This window comes from Carassius auratus, chromosome 5, assembly GCF_003368295.1.
Source record: "Carassius auratus strain Wakin chromosome 5, ASM336829v1, whole genome shotgun sequence".
In the NCBI taxonomy this organism is placed as follows: Eukaryota; Metazoa; Chordata; class Actinopteri; order Cypriniformes; family Cyprinidae; genus Carassius; species Carassius auratus.
Window position 1 is genome coordinate 25,747,840 of NC_039247.1, and position 25,475 is coordinate 25,773,314.

A 25,475-nucleotide genomic window follows, 5' to 3' on the forward strand; every position below is an offset into this window, starting at 1 on the left:
CAGAGTAAATTCAAGCAATTTGACTATTTCTTTCTTTTTTATATGTGCATGATTTTGAAGGCTATATCTATAAAGAACCACTTATACACAGTGAAGTTTAGGATACAAATAAAGTAAAAATTTGGATTTTTGCCACCACAAAGACTACACCACACCGTATGACATACTGTCACTGTCCTTTCTTTCCATGGTCAAAAAGAGCTGAGAGGTTTGTGGAGCTACGTAGCATCTCGCTGCAGAACAATGGAAGAGTAGAGGAAGAGGTTCCTCCCCATGAATATAAACAAATGGAGGCCCAGCGTGTTCTCTAACTGGAAGGGAACTCCCTCTGCTTTGAGGGAAATGATTTATGATACTACACGATTTTCTGTAGAGTAGCTTAAAAGAGCTGCAATGATCCACACATGTGAAAGCCAAACCCATGTGAGAAGATCTTAAGCGGAACGCTGCCATAAGACCTTAAGGAATGAGTTCGCCACCAACTGGACCAGTAAGCTGGATGTATCATAGCATTTCAAATTTCCATACGGGTACTAAATATGTAATGGCACTTGGCCAAAAAAAATAAAAATACAGACAACTCTGAGACAATAACCTTACACAGCTGAGTCATCGGGTCTTTTCAAAAGTCTAAAGTGTTTTGGCAATAGTGATTCGGGACCCATGATAGGAAGTGGAAGTCCAGCGGTGCAGAATGGTTACGTCACATGTTTCATCTCAAACAAAGACTGGACCAAGTGTAGCTTCATGAAATTAATTCTGACTAAAAACTGTCAGTTTGGACCAGAGGACATAAATGATCTGATGTAAATGATAGCAAAAATGTCACTGGTTTGCAGATAATTGGCAGCTCATTTAACTACTTGCACAGCATTCTCTTCAAAGTGTTGTACAATACCAAAGAAAGCATGGGAATGTTGCGTCGACTTTATTTTATTTTATAAAGACTTTTAAAACATTAAGGAAATATATATTTTCAATTTATATTCATTTATTTTTTTACATCTTGGCAATGTTGTCCAATGAAAAAATGTTTATTATTAAATTAAAACAAATACAGTGAATGTAACCGTGTATGCTATATATTATGTGCAAAAAAATAACATTACATTCTATCTCTGTAACATTTCAATCTAAAAACAAAAAAACATGCTTTTAAAAGCACTGGGTTACTTTAAAGCCTTTAATATAAAGCATGTCTCATGTTTAGGACAAACTGGATTATGCACTATGTCCTCTGCTATTTTTCAAATGCACTCGAATCAAACTACAATCGATATAAATGGTTTATCCGCATTCCATATCATTTGTAAACAATATAATCGATATATAATGCAAACTTGATATAACGCACAGCCCTAATGATAGGTAGAAAAAAAAAGACAAGTCAAATTTACACAAACTAAATAATTTCAGGAAGTCCTCATAATTATAGATCAAAAAGTTAATTTACAACTTAAAGAAACTGAAAAGAAAAAGACTAAGGCAATAGTTTTGCGCTCTTGAATGAATCACATATTGAGCGGTAAGATGAAGGTATCATTTCTGAGCACCTCCACTCTCAAAGCGCAACATTCTGACCCAAATACTGTACATTTGCCAAAGTCCTCAGGAAGACAAGTCAAGGTGAACTGGAACAGGAGGAAATGTGCCTCACAGACAAAAAAAATAAAATAAAAAATAAAAAAAAGAGTCAGGCTTGCAACTAATATTTCTATCGTATCATAACCTGCTAAATCTTAACTTTGTGTCATGTTTATGAAAAACTATTCTGAATTTGGTCAATATTAAATATGTGAAAAAAATGCAGTATTTATCACACTAGTGTGCTTTATGGTTTTACCAGGTAGTTTGTTTTGAACAGCTTTTAATTTTACACAAAATGGCCAAAAAGTCACACTCGTGGTTTGTGGTTGCACACAACTTTTTGCTCTATACACCCTTTGAAATTATTTGCAGAATGATGGCCTCAAGGTTATCATATAGTTTCAAAAGTCAAATTTTGAGACAAACTTAATTATAATATCCTGGCCTGTCCATTACACCACCCCTTTTACATACTAGACCACAAAAATGTGTGCTCTTCAGCTAAAATGGGCCAAGATGTAATATAATCATGCACAGAATGAAAGGTTTGCGTAAAAAAAATAAATAATACAATGTTCACCCTAAGGCAAAAACTTTGCCAGCTATATTGAATAAGCATCGTGTCATTGACCCGAAGTGTACAGTAAATTAGGGGTGTGCCGGTTTCAGAATTGGTGATGACGGTTATGACGTGAGTCAAAAGTGACGGTTCATAACATAACCGCCGGGGGGGGGGGGGGGGGGGGGGGTAGTGGATCTACCGTAGAGTCAATTGGTTGTTCTTGGAGATAGCGGGTTAACTCCGTATCAGCGCCACTCTGATCGGTAAAGGGGCAGAGATTTCAGACCTCCGTTTATTAAGGAGATCGGTCACAAAACTCATCATCCGCACCAACGTTTTTTGAGCAAATTTCAAAGCCGCACCCGCCCGCCATCCACTGATTGTTTTGCGATGCAATGCTTTGCTGATGCGAGCCGCAAAAAAAGCCATTGTCTGTTCTAGAAAGGATGCAGCAAAGATATTTAATGCAAATGTATGAAGCATAGGCCTACGCTGAGTTTCATTTACGATGAGATGTGCTCTAGTTCACAGTGCAGTGCAAGTGAACGCGGCGCGCTGGTGCTTCCATGTCACGGTTATCATTGTCTGCTATATTTGCTTTTTATTTATTAAAATACATGCAATTGGTTGATGAAACATTTATTAAAATTAAGATAAAATTTGTACAAAACGAAATTCGTTTTTAAGAAAGGTTTTCTACAAAGCAAAATTTTATGAAGTGGTAAATATCATGTCTGACGATTTACAAAACTTCATTAAGTGGTAAAAACCATGTCTTCCAATATATTGCGCATCTTATGATCCTATCTAAAAAATGAAAATAATTTTTGATAAAAAATGTTTGTAAAAAATATTTTAATGACACGGTTTTGGCGGTTATAGAGTTCTAATGACAGTGTTCAACTATAACCGCCGGTCTCACGGTTATATACTAACCGTCACACCCCTACAGTAAATATTCTAAGATATTCTATCCTTATTCTGTAATTAGTATAAAAGCAGTCAAACTTTAAAACAATAAATTATTCATTTATTGAAAAACTGAAAAATGCATGAAAATACAATTTATGAGCTTGAATAGTCTAAAATACATACAAAACAGCAGAAAAATGCAAAAACAAAATTAAGGGCTATAAGGTCAAACGTCAAGGTTAAATGATAGCCCTGGTATTACAAAACAGCCTCATTAAAAGTATGATTAAAAAAGTAAACAAAATACAAAATATATTTTTACAAAGCTTTATAATTGGTTCTTTATGAATAATCAACATTTGATTAGGAAAAAAAACTGATTTAAACTCTTCTTGAAAATTATTTTTTTTAATACCAAATGACACCATTATAAAACCAAATCTACGTACATACATAACTAGCAACCACACATACATATAAAATCATATTTGACAATAATCCTGCTTTGCTGAGAAAGAATTCTGACTTGTTCTTACAAACTCACGTAGCCTAAACAAATTCAAAGTACAAAATGTGTCCATTGTCTCAGTGAATTATGACTCATATTTTGTTCCCATTATGTCAATGTCTTTGAGTTGAGCTAAATCCAAATTTGCTGGCTATATAAATAAATAAATATCTGATTAAAAAAATAAAAAAAGCTATTTTGCACATCCTAAATATATAATTTTTATGCGTAGAATGTTTCGCTCAACCACAAAGAATCTATGTAAACCAGCAAGAAATAGTCATGTAATATAAACAGTAAGTAAGTCTACTGCATGACTTCATAATTAAAGCAAACCTACACCTTCAGCAAACAAAAACTGTGCCTGTAGAACAGGAGCTCATATTGTTATACTTGCTGTTTGTTTTCTTGAGGCGGTAATTTTTAACCCAGGCCTGCTGGACACAAAATAAGATAACTAAACAGGACTACATAATTGCTCACTTGTCAAAGTTTCTTTACATACTGTAACTCAACTGTCCAGCTATAATAAAAAACAAACAATGTAAAATACCCATCATGCATTTTGGCTGTACAGACAGTTTAAACAATGACTCACAGTTATAGTACAATTCAATTCTGTTGGACAGAGGTAAAGCAAGAGTTACAACTTCATAGTACATTTTATTAGGTCTCGGTTCCTTGATTGTAGATCAGATCGCAGCCAATATAAATTAAATTGAGACTTTGTGAAGTCTAAAGCTTTAAAACATCGCTCTCTCTCTCTCTCTCTCTCTCTCTCTGACCCTGCCTTCTTCACGAACTTGAAAAAGATAACCTGCGATTTACACTTTTGTTTATAATAGAATTTCAAACAAACAGATATGAAAGTTTATATAATTAAAGCATAATTCAAGGAGAGAATTCAGTCCTGAAATTCTAAGAGGATTAACTGTGTGCATAAGTAAAAAAATAAAAAATTCACATAAATCATCTTTCCTTGCAGTCTGGCTGACTATGAAGGACAGTAACACTGTATGGAGTTAAGTTCTTGGTTTGGGTGAATTGCTGTGTGATTTTGTTGACTCTTAAACTGCTTTGAGTTGCAGGCGAAACATCTACCGAAATGACAAAAAACGCTTGATGAAATATTAAAACTAATATATGGTGAACGGTTTAATTTCCATGCAACTAACTCCAAACTGAATTCTAAAATAAATAAATAAAAGATAATTATTAGGGATGTAACGATACATTTATTCATCCCAAATCTTCACTGTACGTACGTCACGGTTCAGTCCATGCAGTCAGACAATGAATACAGTCAGTCTCTCTAAAAGAGATGTATCTCTGAGAGGAACTAACGGTCTTCCGAAATGTTTTGATGGCATTTTCTTTTCCTCTTACTTCCATTGAATGCATATTGAAGGGGTCATATGATGCGATTACAGATATTCTTTATAAAAGGTTAAGACTTGTCCACGCCCTCCTAAAAAGCCACATTTAAAAATGCCCCCACGTCTACGTCACTGTGTAGGAAGATTTGCGTAACACCGTACAAATGTTCATGCAAAAAGGAGTAACTTTTATACTCGCTGTAGTATTGTTGTTGCCGCTGCCACCATGTTGTGGAGATGATGTGAGTTTCATTGTGAAAGAGAAACTATTTTGCTTGGCCTTCCAAAAGAGGACGATATACGATTCATCGTGCCTAGAGTGGATCCGCGCTGGTCATTGAGGAAATACATCAACTTTGCGCTGTGGACTGTCAAATCGGCTTTCACCGTGGACGAGGCAGAGTCCAGCCGGGGTCATCACATGTGGTTGCTGCAAGCTCTTTCGTCGAATCTGCCGGCTGCTCACTCAAGCCAGCAGTGTGCGATGCATTTTATGGAGGACTGTTTCCTGAACCTGCAGAGTATCCTACAATGGATCTGTGCTCAGGTTGTTTCTATAAAGTGGGGCAGTTCCAACTTTGCGTAATCTGGAGCTTGTGATTCACAGCGTGTAACTAAATTTTTTATATTTAAAGAATTTGCCACTGATGATTCAAACACGAGTTTTGAGCAGTGTAGAGTAGCGCTTGTTGTTTGTCATTTCTCCAATCACAAATGCAGACATGGTTTTGTTTACGTGGTGCGATATGCAATGCAACGCGTAAAAACACAGTACATGTCATTATAATCATTAATTATGTCCCCACTTGATGCTACAAATGGCTCATATATAATGGGTTTTTTTTGGTTTTATCTCGTCGTGCTAGGAGACGGCGTCACAGTATGTAAGGGCGTAACATTTCTGTCACACATTTGAGGCGTTAAGCCAATCACAATGCACTGTATAACTGGCCAATCAGCGTACACCTCACTTGTCAGAACAATAAGCTTTATAAAATTCTACACATTTCAGAAAGGCGAGGCTTAGAGGAGCAACAATAATGTTTTTTGAACCCTAAACAACATGAACATATTGCATTACACCAAATACACAACATAATGTTCTTTTTAGCAATGTCATATGACCCCTTTAAAGTAGTGTTTGTGAGTGCAGCTGCTTTGTTTACAGCGGTAACCAAGGAAACTATATGTTACTACTGTTCCATAAGTGCCACCTGCTGTCAGAAAGTGAACTGCCATTTTTATTCAACCCGTCTGCTGTTTTGTTTTGGTGTCTTGAGCCCATTTCAGACTACATGACTTAAAACATCAGAACTCTCTGCTGTTCAGACAACATTACTTTCTGTCGGTCTTGAAGTCTTTGTGGTGTTCACACTACATGACACTATGGAAATGACCCACAACAGTGAGTCACACGCTACATACAGAAGCATACAGAAGAGAACCAGACTGTGGATCCAGTCACTTCTCTGTCTAAATCCATCAGTGTGGAAAATAACTGTACCACACATGATGAAGTCACACGAGATGAAGATGTCAGATTTAACTCTGCATTGTGCTGAGAAAACAAGAGCCTCAGACCACATAAGTGCCTATAGCAGACAAAAGAAAAATGTCTTTCACGAGAAATACTTATAGCCTGAATACATGATACAGTGACGTTTCTGATGGTAATACCATCAGTACTGGTTAGCATATTTACAAGTTTGGGGTCAGTAAGAGTTTCAAAAATGACCACTTGAATCAGAATGGACAAAATAAATTAAATCAAAAGTGAAAGTCAAAACATGAATAAATGAATAACTATGGTATTTTAAACATGTACCATTGTTATACTAAAATATCTGAGTTATTTTGGCATAATATATATATATATAGAGAGAGAGAGAGAGAGAGAGAGAGAGAGAGAGAGAGAGAGAGAGAGAGAGAAATATGAAGTACCATGATATTTCTCCATGATATGTGATGTCATAAGTGAATCAGCAGCACATTACCATTTTATATGCAAATTGTTTCATGATTTCATTACCTAAAAAAAAAAAAAAATTATAAGAACACACTTAAAATACTGAGAAAGTGAAAGAAGGACAGCAGGCTGTAAAACAGCTTTTAAAATGCTCCTGGGGAGACAATTCACCATCACTCTTAACACAGAGAAGAGAAGGTAGTTGTCATCTGAGGAGTTTTAGAGAATGACGTCCCTTTCTCTGTTAACAGAAATGCTTGTTGTCCCACTCATGACTGCAATCAGTTTTCAGATGGAAATGTGTTCCTAACTAAAGGACCTGTGCAGAGCTAAACTGTGACCAGATTAGTAACACTTTAAATTATGACACTTCTCCCATTGACCATCATTAATTCAGTCAGTAATGCTGGACAGCGATGTTGTTGTGTTGCCTGAAAATGAATGAGGATCATATCAAAGGAGATACTTGATCAAACCATTTTATCTGAATATGTTCTATACATACTGATAACCAAAAACAAAGCACTCATCTATAATATATATATTTGTTTTTCCTCATTCAGTCTCTCTCCCTCAGGCAGGGTCAAAGTGAGACTGCACTCAGTTGCATAATCACGTAAGGCCACTTTTTATAACAGTGGTACATTTCACATTTCACAGTTAGTTTAGCATTTTAAAAACACTCAGCAACAGTGGGAATAATTAACGTCGATTTCACCACTAAAGAGAACTGATGCTTTGCCAGGCATTCATGAATTCTGTTAGAGTACACAGTATTTTACAGTTACGTAAAATTCATTCTTGAGAATCATAATGCACCATTACTGATAACAGTTGGAAGGATGCACGCTTTGTTGAACTGAAAATGCTTCAGTCCACACCAATGTAAACACATCGTTAGACTGCATCTCAATTGGATTATTTATACATGCACTTTTCTGGCACTAAACAGTGCACATAAAAAAAAACTGATTCCACAAATTGTTGTAAATGTATTGTAACAAAAATAAATTAGAAAAAAAGGTAAATAAATTCAACTTATATAAATTACATTATATTATAAAATTAAAACAAGCAAACAGACAAATAAAAAGTGTTCTTCCAATATTCATTAAAAGAGTACATCTTCAAGACACATTTCAGCACAATATTTTCAATGCAACAACTCTAGTCTTGCATACTACATAATGGTTAGTCAGAGTGTTGTGACAACAAACATGATTTAATGGAGGTGGTGAACCTTCGCTGAATAATCAGTGAACCTCTCCAGATTGCTCCACTGGGTAATACATGAATTTAGGGGACGTTACTTCCTTATGTGTGCTAGGAGCTCACTGGAAGCTCGACCCCTGCTCCTAAGTTTAGCAATTATGTTGAGAATTTGACAACAGGAAGCGGGGGGAAAAGTCAAGAGTAAAAGACTCACTCCAGGGAATGGGTGAAATTGGACTGCCTTTTTTATTAGTGGTTCATCTCATGTGCCACTGACAGTTCCATGATTTTTCATGGTCAGTCAACAAATTCAGTCCTTGAGTACAAGGTTTTAAGCCACCGTGCATGGTGTTACCTTTTTATTTTGTACATTTATATATTATTATATATTTATTTTAATTTCACCAAAACTCACAGCTTCAGCACTCATAATAACACACACAGGTGGAATTAAAACAATAGGAGATGTAGTGGATTCCTGCCTGAACGGAGTAATTTCATATAGTGGTGACGCTTTTGGAGGTAAATACGGGCTTCAGTTTCTTTGTTGTTGAGATATCAAAGAGAACGGCCACTGTCTAAATACACACAAGAGATCTAGGTCATTTACCCTTACTACCAACTTACAAACAGCAGTGTTTGTTTACATGCTGATGTCATAGGACCTACTGGTCATCTTTGTGGATCAGATTACTTCACTTTTACATTACACGACCATGAAAACTGATCTTCTGAACTCCAGCCTCTCCCAACCGGTGTTGCTAATGTCATTAGCAACACATTTTCCATTACTACAAGTTGTCTGAGCATCTGACCAATGGAGTCTCATATGTCACTGTCAGAAATAAATCAACACGAAGACCTAAATCATATGAAAAGGTCAACCTCATATGATAGGAGAAGCTGAGAAACCCACTGCAGCCCAAAATAGCAGAGGCTAATATTTTAACACTAGACGTGTAAACCACGTCGCCACCGGCCACAACAGCACTGAAACCTGAAACATGTGGAACTGGCAAGGTCTTTTTTGGTTATGCTTTGCATGGAGGTGTACCACACAAAATTATTTTTATCCTCAAAAGAGTAATGATTTTTTTTTTTTCACCTTTTTTAATGGGGTCATCTTTTTTAAATGTGTACTGTGTATTATTTTTCTCATGAGGAGGCATGCGTCATTATGTGAGCTAAAGCTGAAGATGATCAGCGAATACACATTTTGGTCTGTTCCTCACAAAGCTATAACATGTCTTTAGAAGACAGTAAAAATCAACTGCATATGCTGAAGCATTGTTCTAGTACCAGGTAAACAAATAAACAAAATAAATATTTAAAGCTAAATACAATGCTAGGTTTTAGTTTTGATTTGTTTTTTACATTTAAGTTGCCATTTCAACTAGGGGTATTTCGGTTTTATTATACTATTTTTGATCAAATAAATGCAGCTTTGTTGAACATAAGTGAATTAAAATAATAATAATAATAATAATAATAATGTATTTTTACATTATTGTATTTAACGTATGACCCCAAATGTTTGAATAGTAATGAATACTATGCAGGAGACTCCAGAAATGTTTGCTTGTGAAAAAAAAAAAAACATCAGAATATATGGACACTAATGAAGGACCTTCAATGTGGAAAGATGTTTTTAAGTATCCAGATAGTGTAGTTAATGCATCTACCAACAAATCATAACAAGGCCACACTAACCAGCCAAACCTTGACCCCATGATTTACACTGCAGCCATGAACTTCCCCTACTTGGACAAAATCTAATTTGCAGTCCATATGTAAACAGGCATGCATGGAAATACAAGTCAATAATACAGACCTTCAACCTTATAGACCTTGGGCACAAAGCAAAACTACAGCTCTGAATGGTCCATAGACTTTCAGTCTGGTTTAGTTACTGTGTGTCTGAAACAACAGCCTAGTATCCTGAGAATCAGCAGAGGAATCGAGGAGGCTGCTCACACAATGTCAAGCTATTAAGACACACAGAAACAATCATGTGAGCAGATGATTTGTACTTCACAATAGAAATCATTTGAATAACTTTTTGGCGCTTTAGCTTAGAAATTCATAAACTCATGTTTTTCTGTAGAAGCAATGCGAGTTTTCTTGCATCACTTGCTGATCCCCCCATTTTCTAAATGCAATTTTCACATGCTCATTATTAAAGGAAGTGTTCACCTAAAAATTAAGATTCTGTCCTTATTAACCTGCCTTCATCTCATTGTAAAGGAGTATGTTTGATCTTTTCCTCTAGACTATAAATATCACCAGAAGTAGTCCGTTTGTGCTCTGTTCCAAGTTTTTGAAAGTCACGTAATATAATGCGCAAGAACAAATTATATTTGGTTTCTATGACATCAAACTATAGACAATGCCGTTTTAATTTGAATAAGAATCTATTTTTCATCAGGCTATCATCCAGGTTTTTTAAGGGAACATCCAATTATCCTCACAACTATTAAAAGACAAAGAGGCAATAAATAAAGTTTAAATGTGACATGTAATTTGTTCAATAATAACAGCTTATTGTTAAGAGATAGCTACAAGAAAGGATATATTCCACCCTAAAAAAATAAATATATATTTACACTCACAATGATGGAAAACATCAGTGTAAAAGCTAACGTCATCACTGAACATCTGCCTAACCTTAACATTTCCCCTGCTCCATTTCCAACTAAACCATGTTCCTCTGGAGGTTAAACAGCTCACATTACTGTGCTGTGCTGCTGGGGTCAGCTTCACCAGAACGTCCCAGTGTCACAGAAGATCCCTAAAAGAGCCTGCAAGAGGCAAGTCCCCCTTCACACTGCACTTCTCCTTACTGCTGAAGGTTTACTGGTGTCAATAGTCCTGCAAAAATCTCAGTAGCAAAGCCATGTTTCCTGTGTTGACAAAATCTCCCTTTGGACATAAACAGATGTGTGTTTTTTAGAAGCATGATCAAGTACACGAGCTTGTTTATTTTTTATATGTGGAGGAAAAGGAAATTGCTCGTTGTCTTTATTTGGACATGTTCATTCATGAAGAACCTCGCAAAAGCCCAGAGACGTATGCCAGATGGCAGTGTGTCTGCTAGCCAAACCACACCAAGCTGACTTCACTGTTACAATGTAACTTTAAAAGAACATTCTGGGATCGGTCCATGGGAAAAATCTAACAAACTTTTCTGTGTAAAGTTAAATTCAAGTTTACAACTTTGTTGCCATTGCAGCAAAATGGCATAAGTTAAAAATAAATTACATTTCTGCTTTTAAAGCCTCAGAAATGTTTTGTTTAACCTATTTTTAAGTTTGTCAAACCTATTGTTTTTTTGTTTTTTATTTTAAGAACACAAAGGACCGATTGAAATTGTTGTGGCAGTCAACATTAATTCACAAATGCTGTTTGTACAGTACAAAACTTGCACTGAACTTGGAATATTCCTTTAGAAAACACAAAAATAAGAAACTGCGTCATAAGATTAAAAAGAAAATGCCGTTAGTGCAAACAGAAACAGAAAAATATTTAAAATGCAGTCATTATTTTCACACACTATTTGAGATTTAAGAATCTGAGCACAGCGTGTAAATGTACTGAAAGCAGGCAGCAGGATAAAACTGGTTCAGTCCCATTATAAATCCAAAGCCGTTGCACAATGTGGTAAAACAAGATCACACTTGCAGTGTAGACATCTTTGCGGTTTCAATGGGGATAGATAATAGGATCAAGTTTTGTCACTATGCTTGTTTGCTCTGTGTGCAGTATATCTGTCTAAAATCAAGATAAGATTAGTTCATCCCAAATCATAATATACTCCAAAAATAGTAAGCCATAGATGCCTGGAAGACATCATGATTTTTTTTTTTAGAGGATGTGTGAAGTATATATCCTTGCCTAAAAACCATGGACTGGTGCCTTGTCATGGCGGAACAGCTTGTGAGTCCCAATGACCCTGAGAGCTAAGCTGGCAGGGGCCTTAAACCCCTGGTAGCTTCAAGCAAGCCAGACAGGTCAAAGGCGAGAGACTAGACAAAACCCAGCCCACCTTGCTAGCCCGGCAGCAGGGGCTGGTATGCTGAGTATCAGAGTGCGTTTGCTATCACAGCACCTGAGTCGGTCTGTCTCAGCCGCTCGGTGAGCAGAAGAGCATCTCGCCAATGGTCACGGGGCAATAGACCTAATCAGTTGGTCACTGCGGGGCAACTCATAACTACACCAACCGTCACACACCTGTGTTCCGTTGGAATCTGTAGCATTGAGTCCAGAGGTGGAAGTTTTGCCTGGGCATGCATGCTTTCACTTATTTTGCCTGGGCGCTCTCTACTATGCGCATCTTGCCTCTCCATTATGATGTCTAACATTCAGCCTCCACGACTGGCAACTCGGGAGCACTCTGTCCTTAAGAGAGCTGTCGCTGCTCTGCAAGGTTCGCGTGTTCGCGATGCCTGGTCGTCATCCTGCAACTGTCGTGTACACTTCCATCGCATGCTGGAATGTGCGTTCTCTTGCCATTAGTTCTAACATGGACTGCATCTCACCACGTAAATCAGCTCTTATTGACGCAGAATTACTCCGACTTAACATCTCCATCACTGCCCTGAGTGAAACCTGGCTTGGATCGGTCCGGGAAAAAGACTATACTTTATTCTGGAACGGATACCCAGACGGTGACAGACCAATGCACGGTGTTGGCTTTGCAATCCAAAACAAACTACTGTCCTCAGTGGAAAAACCTGTGCCCATTTCCTCACGTCTCTCCTTACTGTGCCTGCACACAAACTGTGGCCCCGTTACAATCATAGCCACTTATGCCCCTACACTGACTTCTGATCTAGATGTAAAGGAAACATTCTACAATCAAGTAAGCGCCATTGTTCAGAAGACCCCCTCAAAGTAACATTTGATGATCCTTGGTGACTTTAATGCCCGAGTGGGTGCTATTCTGGGAAACCATGGATATGTCCCCTCCTCATTCTATCAGGGCTCAAGCTCCTCCTAGGTCACCTGGCATCATCCACGTTCTAAGCGCTGGCACCAACTAGACCATGTTTTGGTGAAGCGTGAGCATTTGAAGGAAGTATCACACTGCAGATCACTGCATTCAGCATATTGTGACACTAATCACGCACTTCTACGTTGCAAACTAAGGATGGTCCCAAGCAAGTTCCTTACGCCAGGCCCAAGCCTACTCCTCGTCTGGATGATTCTGCAACCCATGCTCCTGCGTTGCAGCATGCGTTCCAGAAACTACTTGCTTCCAGCTTTGACTCCTCACCTCCTCATGCAGACATCACGGCTGCCTGGTAGTACTTCCACTCTGTTACCACAAAGGCTGCATTCTCCATCTTTGGAAAGCGATCCAGATCCCAACCTGACTGGTTCAAATCCCATGCCAGCCTGCTCCTACCAGCAATGGATTCGAAGCGTTCAGCCAGACTGTCCTATGTGCAGCAGAACACTCGCTCAAATAAAGCAGCGTTGAAGCAGGCATGCCGCAATGTCCAACGGGTTACTCGCATAGCCATGCAGACTTACTGGAGCACACTGTGTGACCGTATTGAGTCAAGTGCATCCATTGGAAACATCAGAGGAGTCTTTGAAGGTCTGAAAGAAGCCTTGGGCCCAGTCCCTAAAAAATCCTCTCCACTCTGTTCCCCTATCAGGTGAACTTCTGACTGATTTGGAATCTCAATTGGAGAGATGGGCAGAGCACTACAGCCTTATCTATGCTCAGCTTGTCACAGCCAACACACTGGCAATAACTGCTGCTGTTCCTGGACTTCCCCATATGTCTGACCTGGATGCAGATATCACCATTGAGGAAGTCAAATTTGCAATTAAAGCACTGAAAAATAATAAGTCTCCTGGAGCTGACGGCCTTCCCCCTGAGGCTTATAAGGCAGGTGGTGATGTACTTGCCTCGGTTCTACATCATCTGGTTGTGATGTGCTGGAATAGTGGATATCTCCCAGATGTCCTTAGAAATGCCAAAATCATCACCATCTATAAGAACAAGGGGGACCGTGCAGACTGTAACAACTTCAGAGGAATATCTCTGCTCCGTCTTGCTGGCAAGATATTTGCTTGCACTATTCTACCACGTCTACAAATCCTTGCTGACCGTATCCTCCCCGAAACCCAGTGTGGGTTTCATGCTGGCCGCCCCATAGCAGACATGGTGTTCTGTGTTCGACAACTACAGGAAAAGTTTATTGACCTGCATAAACATCTGTTCTTGGTGTTTGTAGATTTGACCAAGGCCTTTGACTACGTTAGTCGATCTGGACTTTTCCTTATCCTACAAAGACTTGGTTGCCCTCCAAAGCTACTGAAGGTGGTCACTGAGTTTCATGAGGGCATGAAGGCAACTGTACAGTCTGAAGGCACTCGCTCTGAAGAGTTCCAGATAAGGTGTGGGGTAAAGCAGGGATGTGTCCTTGCTCCTACCCTCTTTGGAATTTTCTTCTCTGCCCTACTACGCCGTGCCTTTACTGATGACTCCGGTATCCTTCTACACTCCCACAGCTCAGGAAAACGGTATAATTTGGCCAGACTGCAGGCTAAGACCAAAGTACGCCATGTTCTGGTATGTGAGCTGCTGTATGCTGAAGATACTGCCTTTGTTGCCCACTCAGAGGCAGATCTACAACTACTCCGTTCAACTTTTGCCGCTGCATGTCTAGAGTTTGGTTTGCAGATTAGTCTTAAAAAGACCGTTATTCTTGCCCAACCTGCAACCCTGAACCCTACAGTATACACTAATAACACATGTCTATCTGTTGTAGACAAATTCACCTACCTGGGTTCCACAGTATCAAACTACAATAACCTTGGCAGAGAGCTTGAAATGCGCATTGGGAGGGCATCGTCAATGTTTGAAAAATTGAGCAAGCGTGTCTGGCACAACAAGTACCTCTCATTGCTCCTCAAAGTCCATGTATACCATGCATGTGTACTAAGCATCTTACTATATGCAAGTGAGACCTATATGCAAGTAAGACAACATACAGGAGGCACGAACATCGCCTCAATGCCTTCCATTTTCGCTGTCTACGCTCCATACTGGGTGTAAGTGGGAAGGACCATGTGCCAAACTCTGTGATATTTGAGAGAACTGGTTCCAGTGACCTGTACACCATTCTTTGTGAACGCCACCTCCGCTGGACTGGGCATATTTGTCGAATGAAAGACACCCGCCTCCCAAAAATCTTGCTATACGGCGAGCTGGCAAATGCCCCCCGCAAACATGGTCGCCTCCACCTACGTTTTAAAGACGTCATTAAAAGGGATCTTCAGGACTTTTCCATCAACTTGGACAACTGGGTGGCACTTGCAAATGACAGACCCAACTGGCGCACAGTGATTGACAATGGCCGCAGGGAGTTGTCAGGAGGCCTACAAGTCATTTCTGGAGGAGAGATGCTCAAAATGAGAAGCAGTTCGTCGTACTCGACATGAACAGCCATAGTAGTAGTAAAAAAAATAATAATTAAAAAAAAAAGTACATGAAAAGTACATATATGGTGAACCTATATAACAAGGACTTACACATAATCAAAAAATAAATAACAACGTAAAATAACCTTAATTTGGTGTTATTAATTATGGGGGGGAAAGTCCTAAAATTATAAGCACTTTTTACACACCCTTTATGAACCTGTAAGTCCTCTTATAGTATTAAATTCGTTAATGATTTTTTTTTTTTTACTATTGCCAATAAAAATAGTTCCAAAAAAGCCACAGCAGAACTGTTGTGCCCATCTGAGCAACACACAATGTTTTATTTTTTTATTTTATTACTGAATGAGTTCACGTTTTTGAATGAATCAAGGGAGCCAATGATTCAGTGACCCATTTCAGACATTTTCATTTATTTGTTGAAATTTGAATGAATGACCGAATGACTACTCCATTAAGTTTTGCCACCACCTACTGCCAGTTTTAATTTCATATTTAGAATATAATTTCATTAAATAAATAAATAAATATATAAAATTAAAATGATTATGGTCTAAAAAAAAAACTATATGGAACCAAAACAATCCTTTCTAAACCTATTTTTGGTAATATATTTTCAGTGCTTTTCTCATTTAACACAATAATGACAATAATCACAATCTTTCTGCTGTGTAATTAATTTTCACATTTATTAGAATACAAATTTTAAATCAAACACATACATACATATACATTTATATATAAAAAAAAAAATGCATTTTTAATTAACCAGGCCTTTTTGAATCATTGAGGTCCATAAAGTAACTACAGAAAGTTATCATTTGCATTCTCATTAATCTCAATAGCATACTTTGGTATAAATATGAAAATTCCAACAAAAATCAACTACTATATTAAACATTGTACTATCCACATAATGGATGTCAAAGAGCACAAAGCAGTATAATGAGAGCAATTTAGTTTTTTTCCGGTTTCAGTGTATGCACTGCAGTGCCTATGAGTGAGTGTTCAATAATCAGAAAACACTTCCCTTAAAAATTTGCCAAGCCTTTAACTTTCCCTGATTATTCAGAGGCTTAGCTTTTGTCTATGATGATCCATATTATTATCAGAATCCACCTCAAACAGTGCAATCACAAGATTGAATACAGATACAATTTATGAAGAACAGACACTGGCATAGTTTACATTAGATGCATTACAAACTGGTTTGTTTTTACCACAACCAATTATCCACACCGGTATTAACAGGTCAGCACTTAAATAAAACCTATGCTGGCATAACAGTAAGCTATTTTCTTATAGCACAAACCAAACCACACTGTCAGCTTTACTGCTATTACATGATCTCCAGCTTCAAATTCAACACTGTTTTAGTAATCGAATAAGGTTTAATTATTATTATTATAAGAAATAATAAGTTAATGACTGATGATTTCTTTCCTTACACCCAACAGAAGATGCCCACAGTGGTCCCCACAGTCATCCGCACATGACATGCAGGAAAAATATTAGGCTAAATCGTGTGCACTATTTACTAATTCGTTCCCTCAATGTACTAAAACATTCACACAAGTAAATCAAGGGAACGCAATAGTAATTGTTGTAGTACATTGAGGGAACAAATTAGTAAATCATGCACACAATTTATTTATTTTTTCTTGCATGTCATGTGCGGGGCTCCGTAGGTTTCACCAGAAACCAATGCTACAGTATATTGGTCTCAACATTGGAGCAAGCAAAACCAATAAATCAAAAGCAAAAAGAGAAGAATGACAGAGATGAGATGACACGGGAAGAACCTAAACAGATTAAGGGCAAATCCTCTTAACAAGTATGCCATTCACACTACCAACACTCCATTTCATTCTGATTTAAAAAATAAAATAAATAAACAAACAGCACACACAATAGTGCTCATCACTGAGAACAATGCACACTAATGACATCATGAATGATTCACCAGTCAAAAATATAACCAGAAAAGATTAAAAAGGTATCAAATTTTGAGACTGAGATTATAACAATAATCACAGATCCATTAGTATAATTCTTTTAGGCTTGCTAATGTAATATCATCTTGATGATTGAGTGCAAACATGCACAAATGCATTAGTACAGAACAGCCAGATTTTCTGAGGCTTTGTACACATTCTAGAGCTTTTTTTTAATTAAACTAGTCAAACTTAAATATTTTACTTAATAAAAAGTCTACTATGCAGACACTTCTTTTTTTTTTTTTTTATTGCATTACTTTTCCCCAACACTAAAAAAAAAAAAATTAAATATAAATTTTACCGAATTCATACATCATGGTAACATTTTTGTACTGCCTTTACCTACATAAAAAAAAGCTCTATAGACACTATACGTTCTATTACAGACAAGATGCCTGTCTGAACAAAGCATAGGTGATGTACCATCTCTTTCATCATAAGTTCATTATTTAAAGGTTACTGCATCATTAGCAGGACTGAAGGGAATTGGTTGAGTCAATGTTGCCGTGTCAGGCTGGTTGGCATGCCCAAACAAATAGCACAGAAAGTGCCTCAGTAGTGACAACAAACGAAAAACTGCACATCAAATCGGAAAAGGGAAAGTTTTTTTTAACATTCAAAGCCACCTGGCTAAAACCAAAAACCTAACCACTATACCACAACTATAGTTGCAGAAAGCTGTCTGTCCTTATGTAGTCTCTAAAGTCACACCTAAGCAAAGACACGTTCAGGAGTGTCGCAGTATTGCAGTCATTTACATCGGATTCTTTTCTGGGGCAGTATTCATGAGGGAAGGGTAAAAAAGAAAGAGGCTATTTAAGAGACTTAAAATGGGGTTGATGAGTGAAAGCGGTCAGGTTTGGGTTGAAATACTGTACGTCCACAAGAAAGCCTTGCCATAACCCCATGCTTCAACCACAGTTATACAATACTATTGACATTACTGAATATTAAATGTTAAAGATGATACTGAAATGATAAAATATATCTAATTTTCTTTTTGTGCAATGACTGATATTCCTTGACGAACATTGAATAATTAATTTTTCATGCTGTAGGTGTCATTTGATAGCAATTTTTCAAATGTGTTTCTTTGTGTACTGCGATGCATGCCATCAAATCGCTAAGAATTAAAAGAAAAAGGAGGATACAAACACTTCGGTGTGTTCTACATAAAATCAAATGTTCAGATTATGTTACACGTCATTTAAAAGAAAAAAAAAACTTTTAAATGAAATACAGTTTGATACATGTTTTTGAAAAATTATGTTACATTTAAATATACAGAATGTTGCAATACTACATGCTTGGGAAAACAGATAATGGGAAAATGAAATATTCTTCTAAATTAACAATATGGGTGATGGCACCATGGTTTATACACATATTGGATGCATGTATAATATAACACCAAACTGTCAGAAAAAAAAAAAAAAAAAAAAAAAAAACAGATTCACTGAGGACCTGTCCACATGTGGGTATATTCAAAAGCGCAGCTTTTTCTTTGCGGTTTGGCCATTCGTTCACAAGAAAGTGCAGCACCAGGTCACTGAAACAGAATATTTGAAGATTTTCAGAGACTCTGGCTGCAGTGTTATCGTGTAGACAGTGAAACCAAATATTTTGGAGCATACACTTCACCAACTGTAAACTTTTTACTGCTGGCTTAGCAAGCTCTAGACTGTGCTTCATAGCATGCTCTTGCATTTTCATGTGGACAGAGATTTTTTTTCTTTAAACAGAAAAAGGAAAAACTATCCAATCACGTCAATGGCACACAAAGCCATTTGTCTGTCAACTGTGATCAGCTGTGGTCATTTTGGATAGCTCAGCATGAAAAGATCTTTCCTTGACCATTTCAGTCATTGGTAGTGCAACTGGAGCAAACAAACAACTATGGAAGGCACTGTCAGAAGATCTCCGGTATAAAGTTGAGGACAGGTACAAGTCAGGAGATGTATACGAAAAATTTTATAAAATTCAAAGGCTTTATCAATGTCTAGAAGCATAGTGAAGTCTATTGATCAGAAGTTATTTACTCTATTTGGAAGGTATTTTGGTACAACACAGACCCTCCCTAGAATAGGATGTCGCTCCAAACTGGATGAAAGAGGCGAAGGAAACTGGTCAGAAAGGCAACCAAGAGGCCTTCAGCAACACTGAAGCATCCCTACAGTGAAGCGTGGAGGCGGTGATATTCTGTTATGGGGGTGTTTCTCTGCAGCGGGGACTGATAGAAGGAAAGGTAAATGAGGCAACATACCATCAAATTAAGGGAAATATGCTGCCCTCTGCCAGAAAGATGTCAATAAAATGAAGGTTTACCTTCCAACATGATAATGACCCAAAGCAAACAGCAAAGCTGACCACAAAGTGGTTGATGGAGAAAAAAAGGTGAATGTCCTTGCATGGCCTCAGTATCGCCACTCTCTATGTGCAGAGTACACAGTTTGTGTAGGGCACCATCTCCCAGGGGGAACCAGCCCAGTTGATAAAGAACAAATACCTTCTGTTCTATATTAATAATAAAATGAACACACACACACACACATCTCATCATAAAAAATAAAAAAAAACTTTTTACGGTGACATGCCATATTCCTGCATCCGCGATCACTCGCACCTCATGTTTGCGGCTGAATGCAAATTATCATAATTGATGGATATCTACCTATGAAAAGACATCATCAACTGAGAAAAAAAAAGCCAGTGCATCATTTTCATAATCCTGATGTCATTTTTTAATGTCTGTATAATTTAACCACCAACAACGCATCTAATATTCTTTCTGATATTCCACGTTCTCTTACCAAAATGGTTTTACTATGAATAACCCCCCCCCCCCCCCCCCCAAAAAAAAAAAATCATAGTTCTTGTTTACCACAAATTAACCATGGTTTTGTTACTTCAAATTTACAAAGTATTCGATTTTTTTGTGGTTATAAAAACAGACCTAAGCCAACATCAATTAAAAAATGAATTATATAAAAACAATGATGTAATAACAATACATGTCAATGTTAAAATAATGAAACCATGTTAAATTGCATAATGTAGTACAAAACAAACAGTATGTACATTACGAATGGCTACAAAGGGAGCCAAAGGCCTGGAAATGGCGGCTGTTACACTTACAGGACGATCAAATCCTTGTTTAATATTGACCAAACATTTAGGCAAATTCAAATATTTAATTTGTGGCCACATTTTTGCAATAGAAATACTTCAGCCTTTGTAATTACTTCAACAAAAACATGACATCACAACCCTTACAAAAATTTACCCTGGCTTTACTGTAGTAAAATAAATTTTCTTTTGAATGATTTCTTGAGATGAGTGCTTGCTGAAATCAATCAGAAAACTGTATTATTAAAATCATAGCCATAGTTAACTGTGTATAACTAAACTTGTAATTTGTAAATAATATAATTCAATTACAATTATTTAATTCATTGACTTTTATATTTTGCCCATATGGTGGGTCCTTTTTTTTTTTTTTTTTTTTTTTTTACACTTCCATAATATTTGACGAAGGGGACACAACAATACAATTCTGCTTTAGGGCACCCATCTGGCCAGCAGCGACCCTGCAAGCCCAGACATAAAGCCCACTGGAAATCTGTGGAATGACTTGAAGACTGCAGTACACAAACGCTCACCATCAAATTTAACTGAACTCGAGCAGTTCTGCAAAGAACAGTGGGCAAATATTGCAAAGCCTAGATGTGCAAAGTTAGTAGACACATGTTCTAACAGACTGTAATTAAAGCAAACGGTGTTCCAACAAAATACTGACACAAAGGAGGAATCATTTTTCAACTCAGTGATTCTGTTCTTTTTGTTGTCATTTTTTTTTGGGGGGGGCGGGGGTCAAGTGGCAGCTACGAAGAGATGGAACGGTCTTCCGTCTTACATTTGAGTCGCTCCTACTCTTACATTTTTAAAAGATCTCTGAAGACTCACCTTCTATGTTTGGCTTTTGAGACTGCAGTGTGTTGAGGCATTGATTCGGTTTGTGCCGTTTTAGGTGGTGTTTTCTGTTTTGATGTTTTTTTTCATATAAGAGTAATAATTTCATTATTATACAGCAATTTGGTCAATGCTCTATTGTTTTAATAGTACTTTATAAATAAAACTAATCTACCCTATTTTCATTTTTTTTCTGACATGTTGGTGTATCTTTCTCTTAGATGTTTTAAGTTTCACGGAGTAAATGCAGCTGGATAAAAAAAAAACTGGATGCAAAGCAACAAAATGTGATTATTTTAAACTGGGGTGATTCCTTTATATACCCACTGTGTGTGTGTGTGTGTGTGTGTGTGTGTGTGTGGTTGTGTGTGTGTGTGTTACAAAGCTCATCGCTCTGAAAAGTGCAGTGTGATCTGATTGGCCAGCTATCTAGTGAATTTCTCGAGCTTATGATGGAAATGTTATGCTCCTTACCAGGTTCAAGAAGCTTTCCTCTGTAAAATGTGCTGCACACACTCGAACATTTGGGTTGTACTGTTCTGGAACAGTGTTTTAAATAAAGCTTAACCACTGATTTCTAGTTGTGTCCTCTTTTGGAGGGCCAAACAAAGTAGTTTGGCTTTCCCAATGAAACATACAGTGTCTCCACGATGGCAGCAGCCGCAGCAATACTATAGTCTTTATATATAAATTTGGGCAGCGTTGTGCAAATCTTCCCAAACAGTGACGTAGACATGTGGGGTGTGTTTAAACAAGGTCTTTTAGGAAGGTGTGGCTTAGCGTTTACTTTTATAAAGAATACCTCTTTGGGTTTAAGACTTTAATCTCTGTGACTTTACAGATCGTCTGTATGCACAAACAGATTTTAACACTCCAAAAACAAAGGAAAACATGAAATCACATAATATGACCCCTTTAAATGTATCCAGACACTTTAAATGAATCCATACACACTTAAATGCTGACATTTAATAGTGCATGCAGATCAGGCAGTAAATATGCAGTAGTTGGAATCCCTGTATGTAAACAAACAGCAGCAGGGAAAGAGAAGTTGCTCTTTTTCCTCAGAAGTCTTGTCTTTCTTGAGCTGGCTGGAAGTAAACAGGTGATGACATGGCTCTGAGAGCAACAAGCATCTCAGGTATCTGATTGGTGTGAAAAAGCCATCTAATCCTCGGGCAAGCCACTTAGACGTCACACCCAGTGAAAAGGGTCAGAAATATTAACTATGCTGGACAAACCAGTCAGGAAGGGTTTGACAATGACTAACCTACTTTTCAGGTTAGAATAGGCAAACAAAGGTCACAGAATTTCACTTTGGTTTTAAGAACCTATTGTATAAAACAAGCATGAGGTGATTTTGTTTTTACACCATGTGCCAATCAAACACAACATACCACAGCTGAACGAAACTGAAACCAGATGGAAAGTTCAAAGTACATATGCCGAGTACCTGTAAATGAACACCTACAAATGACAGTTGAACGAATTACAGCTACATGTTAGAAACTCCCTGTCTGCAATCATTGAGATGTACAACACTGCACATTTGCTTCATGAGAAATAACTTAAAATTGAATTAATTCACAGTTTAGGGTGAGACTACGGAGTAATTATTGGTGAAAGGTCTTTGGAGAACATTGATTACAAATAATAATAATAATAATAATAATAATAATAATAATAATAATAAATAGAATGAAAGAAAGAAAGACTTTGTGATAGCAATTGGAAAGGAAGGTCTTGCTAGATGTAGAGTAAGTTATTACACATTGCTGAAATATTATGATATGCACCAATGCATCATTCACAATAAGACTAGGTACATGTACATGTATTCATAAAGTAAACTGGGTTGAGTTCATGCTAACTTTAAGATGATACACAATTTTGTATATCTGCCAATTTATAAACAACATTTTTATTTTTACTTATTTATTTATTTATGTATTTATTTGCTTTTGTATTATCTTCGCATGTTTAGGCTCTATTCAATAATATATTAAGCTTAATTTTACTAATATAATAAACATAAGGCCTCCCAATTTTTATGGCAAATCCATTTACATAATGTTATTAAATATTTTTTTCAAAACAAGTAAATATCATTGTGAAAAATACATATTTAATTAAATAAACAAGCCTTTGGATAAAGTGGTTTATTAATGAACAAACTCTGAATTTTATTTTAAAAATAATAATAAAAAAGTAGTCAAATTACAATTTGCTTTTGAATTATCTTCACATGGTTAGACTCTTTTCAATAATACATTAAGTGTAATTTTACTAATATAATAAACATAAGGCCTCCCAATTTTTAGGACAAATCCATTTACATAATGTTATTAAACATTTTTTCAAAACAAGTAAATATTATTGTGAAAAATAAACATTTAATTAAATAAACAAGCCTTTGGATAAAGTTGTTTATTAATGAACAAACTCTGAATTGTATTAATAATAAAAGTAGTCAAATTTCTATTCTTTGTCTATTGTCTATATTTTATTGTGATATGCAAATATGTGTGTGTATTTATTTATTCATTTGAATGAATTTGTAACCATTTGTAAATGGTTAAACGTGGAAGACAAAAATATCAGTTAAACGTTGAGGAGAAAACAGGTGTAGGCGAAAAGACGAGACCGGAGAAAACGACAGACTTGCAATCGTAATTTAGTGTGCATGTTATGGCCAACGACTGTAAACAGGTTTATGGCTCTATTAGAATTATCACGTGACTATCGGTATAATCTGAAAATGCCAATCATTCGTTCAGCGATATTCCGATTTTATCTTATGTTGACAAAAATAATAATAATAAAAAAAAAATAATAATAAAATAAATAAATAAAACCTGTTCAAATATTAAACAGGTACGTTCCAATGAATTAACAGAATGTGTGTAACACTCCGGTTAGAGGTAGAGCAGAGTGTATGGTTGTTGAATATCAATCGGTATCAAAGAGGGGAAATATTTTCCCTGTAGTATCTAACGTTACCAAATACTCCCCAAAACTACAGTAACAAGATTGGAAACCTTTTTTAACCAGTAAACTACAACATGCAGAGCGTTTTCGCGCAAACAAACACCTGCAGTCGCGAGTTTACAGCTTTCATTATTCACATATACGCAAACTGAATGTCATTTGTAATTTACCATTTCGTCCTCGTCCCCTTCATTTTCTCCTTCTTCCTGGTGGTCCCCGTTTCTCGCTTTTATCTCGTCGCTGCATTCATCAGAATCACTTGCCTTCACTTTTTCTTCAACACCTACACAATCTGAGCAGTGATGTTTAAATTCTTCCAAGTGTAACGTTAGTTCGGATTCATACGGCTCGGCTCGTGTCTCGGTGTCTGACAGCGTGTCTGAACCTGAAGAATCGCCTCCGCCGCCTCCAAATTTTTCTGACTGCTCACTCTCCATTGCCTTAAAACATCACGGTAATTGTCTTAAACTAATGACATGCTGAAGGACAACTTATTTAAGCTCCAGCTGAGCGTCCGAGAGGACTCCCTTCACTGTACTGCTGTAATTTCGACTGACATAAATCCTCATAACATGACAAACATCCATTGAAAGTGAAGTTTGTTTCGCGTCCTGTTTAACGCAGCGCCGCCGCCGCAGAGTCTTTAACTAAAGTCTGCGCTCATTGGCCAAACAAACCCCGCCCATCAACCAATGAGAAAAGAGCTCGCTGGTCAAGGACTTTTAAATCAGTGGCGCACACAGAAAAAGGTTTGTCGGGGACTCGGGTGTTGAGTTGCCAGTTACAGCAGGGATAAAAATAAATTCCAGTTCGTTTTATGAAATCAGGAGACACGAATTGTTTGTATCATATTTAATGGTAAAGTGTGATTCCAACTTCATTAGTTTGGCTGGTCATTTGCCAATTAGCACAAGCATTCCATGTCATAGAATTTTAAAGACTA

At 37.1% G+C, this 25,475-nt stretch overlaps 1 protein-coding gene across 5 annotated transcripts in view; it reads right to left on the minus strand.

The window, feature by feature from the left end:
• Window positions 1-25,155, minus strand: part of LOC113083677 (microtubule-associated serine/threonine-protein kinase 4) — a 101,496-nt gene extending 76,341 nt beyond the window's left edge. For 4 of the 5 annotated variants that reach the window (XM_026254689.1, XM_026254682.1, XM_026254678.1 and 1 more), the window contains exon 1: window positions 24,703-25,155. In XM_026254689.1, coding sequence (XP_026110474.1) covers window positions 24,703-24,969 — 267 coding nt within the window. In that variant the 5' untranslated portion in view covers window positions 24,970-25,155. The remainder of the gene's footprint in view (window positions 1-24,702) is intronic. The other variant, XM_026254686.1, reaches the window with a different exon arrangement.
• Window positions 25,156-25,475: the final 320 nt, after the last annotated feature.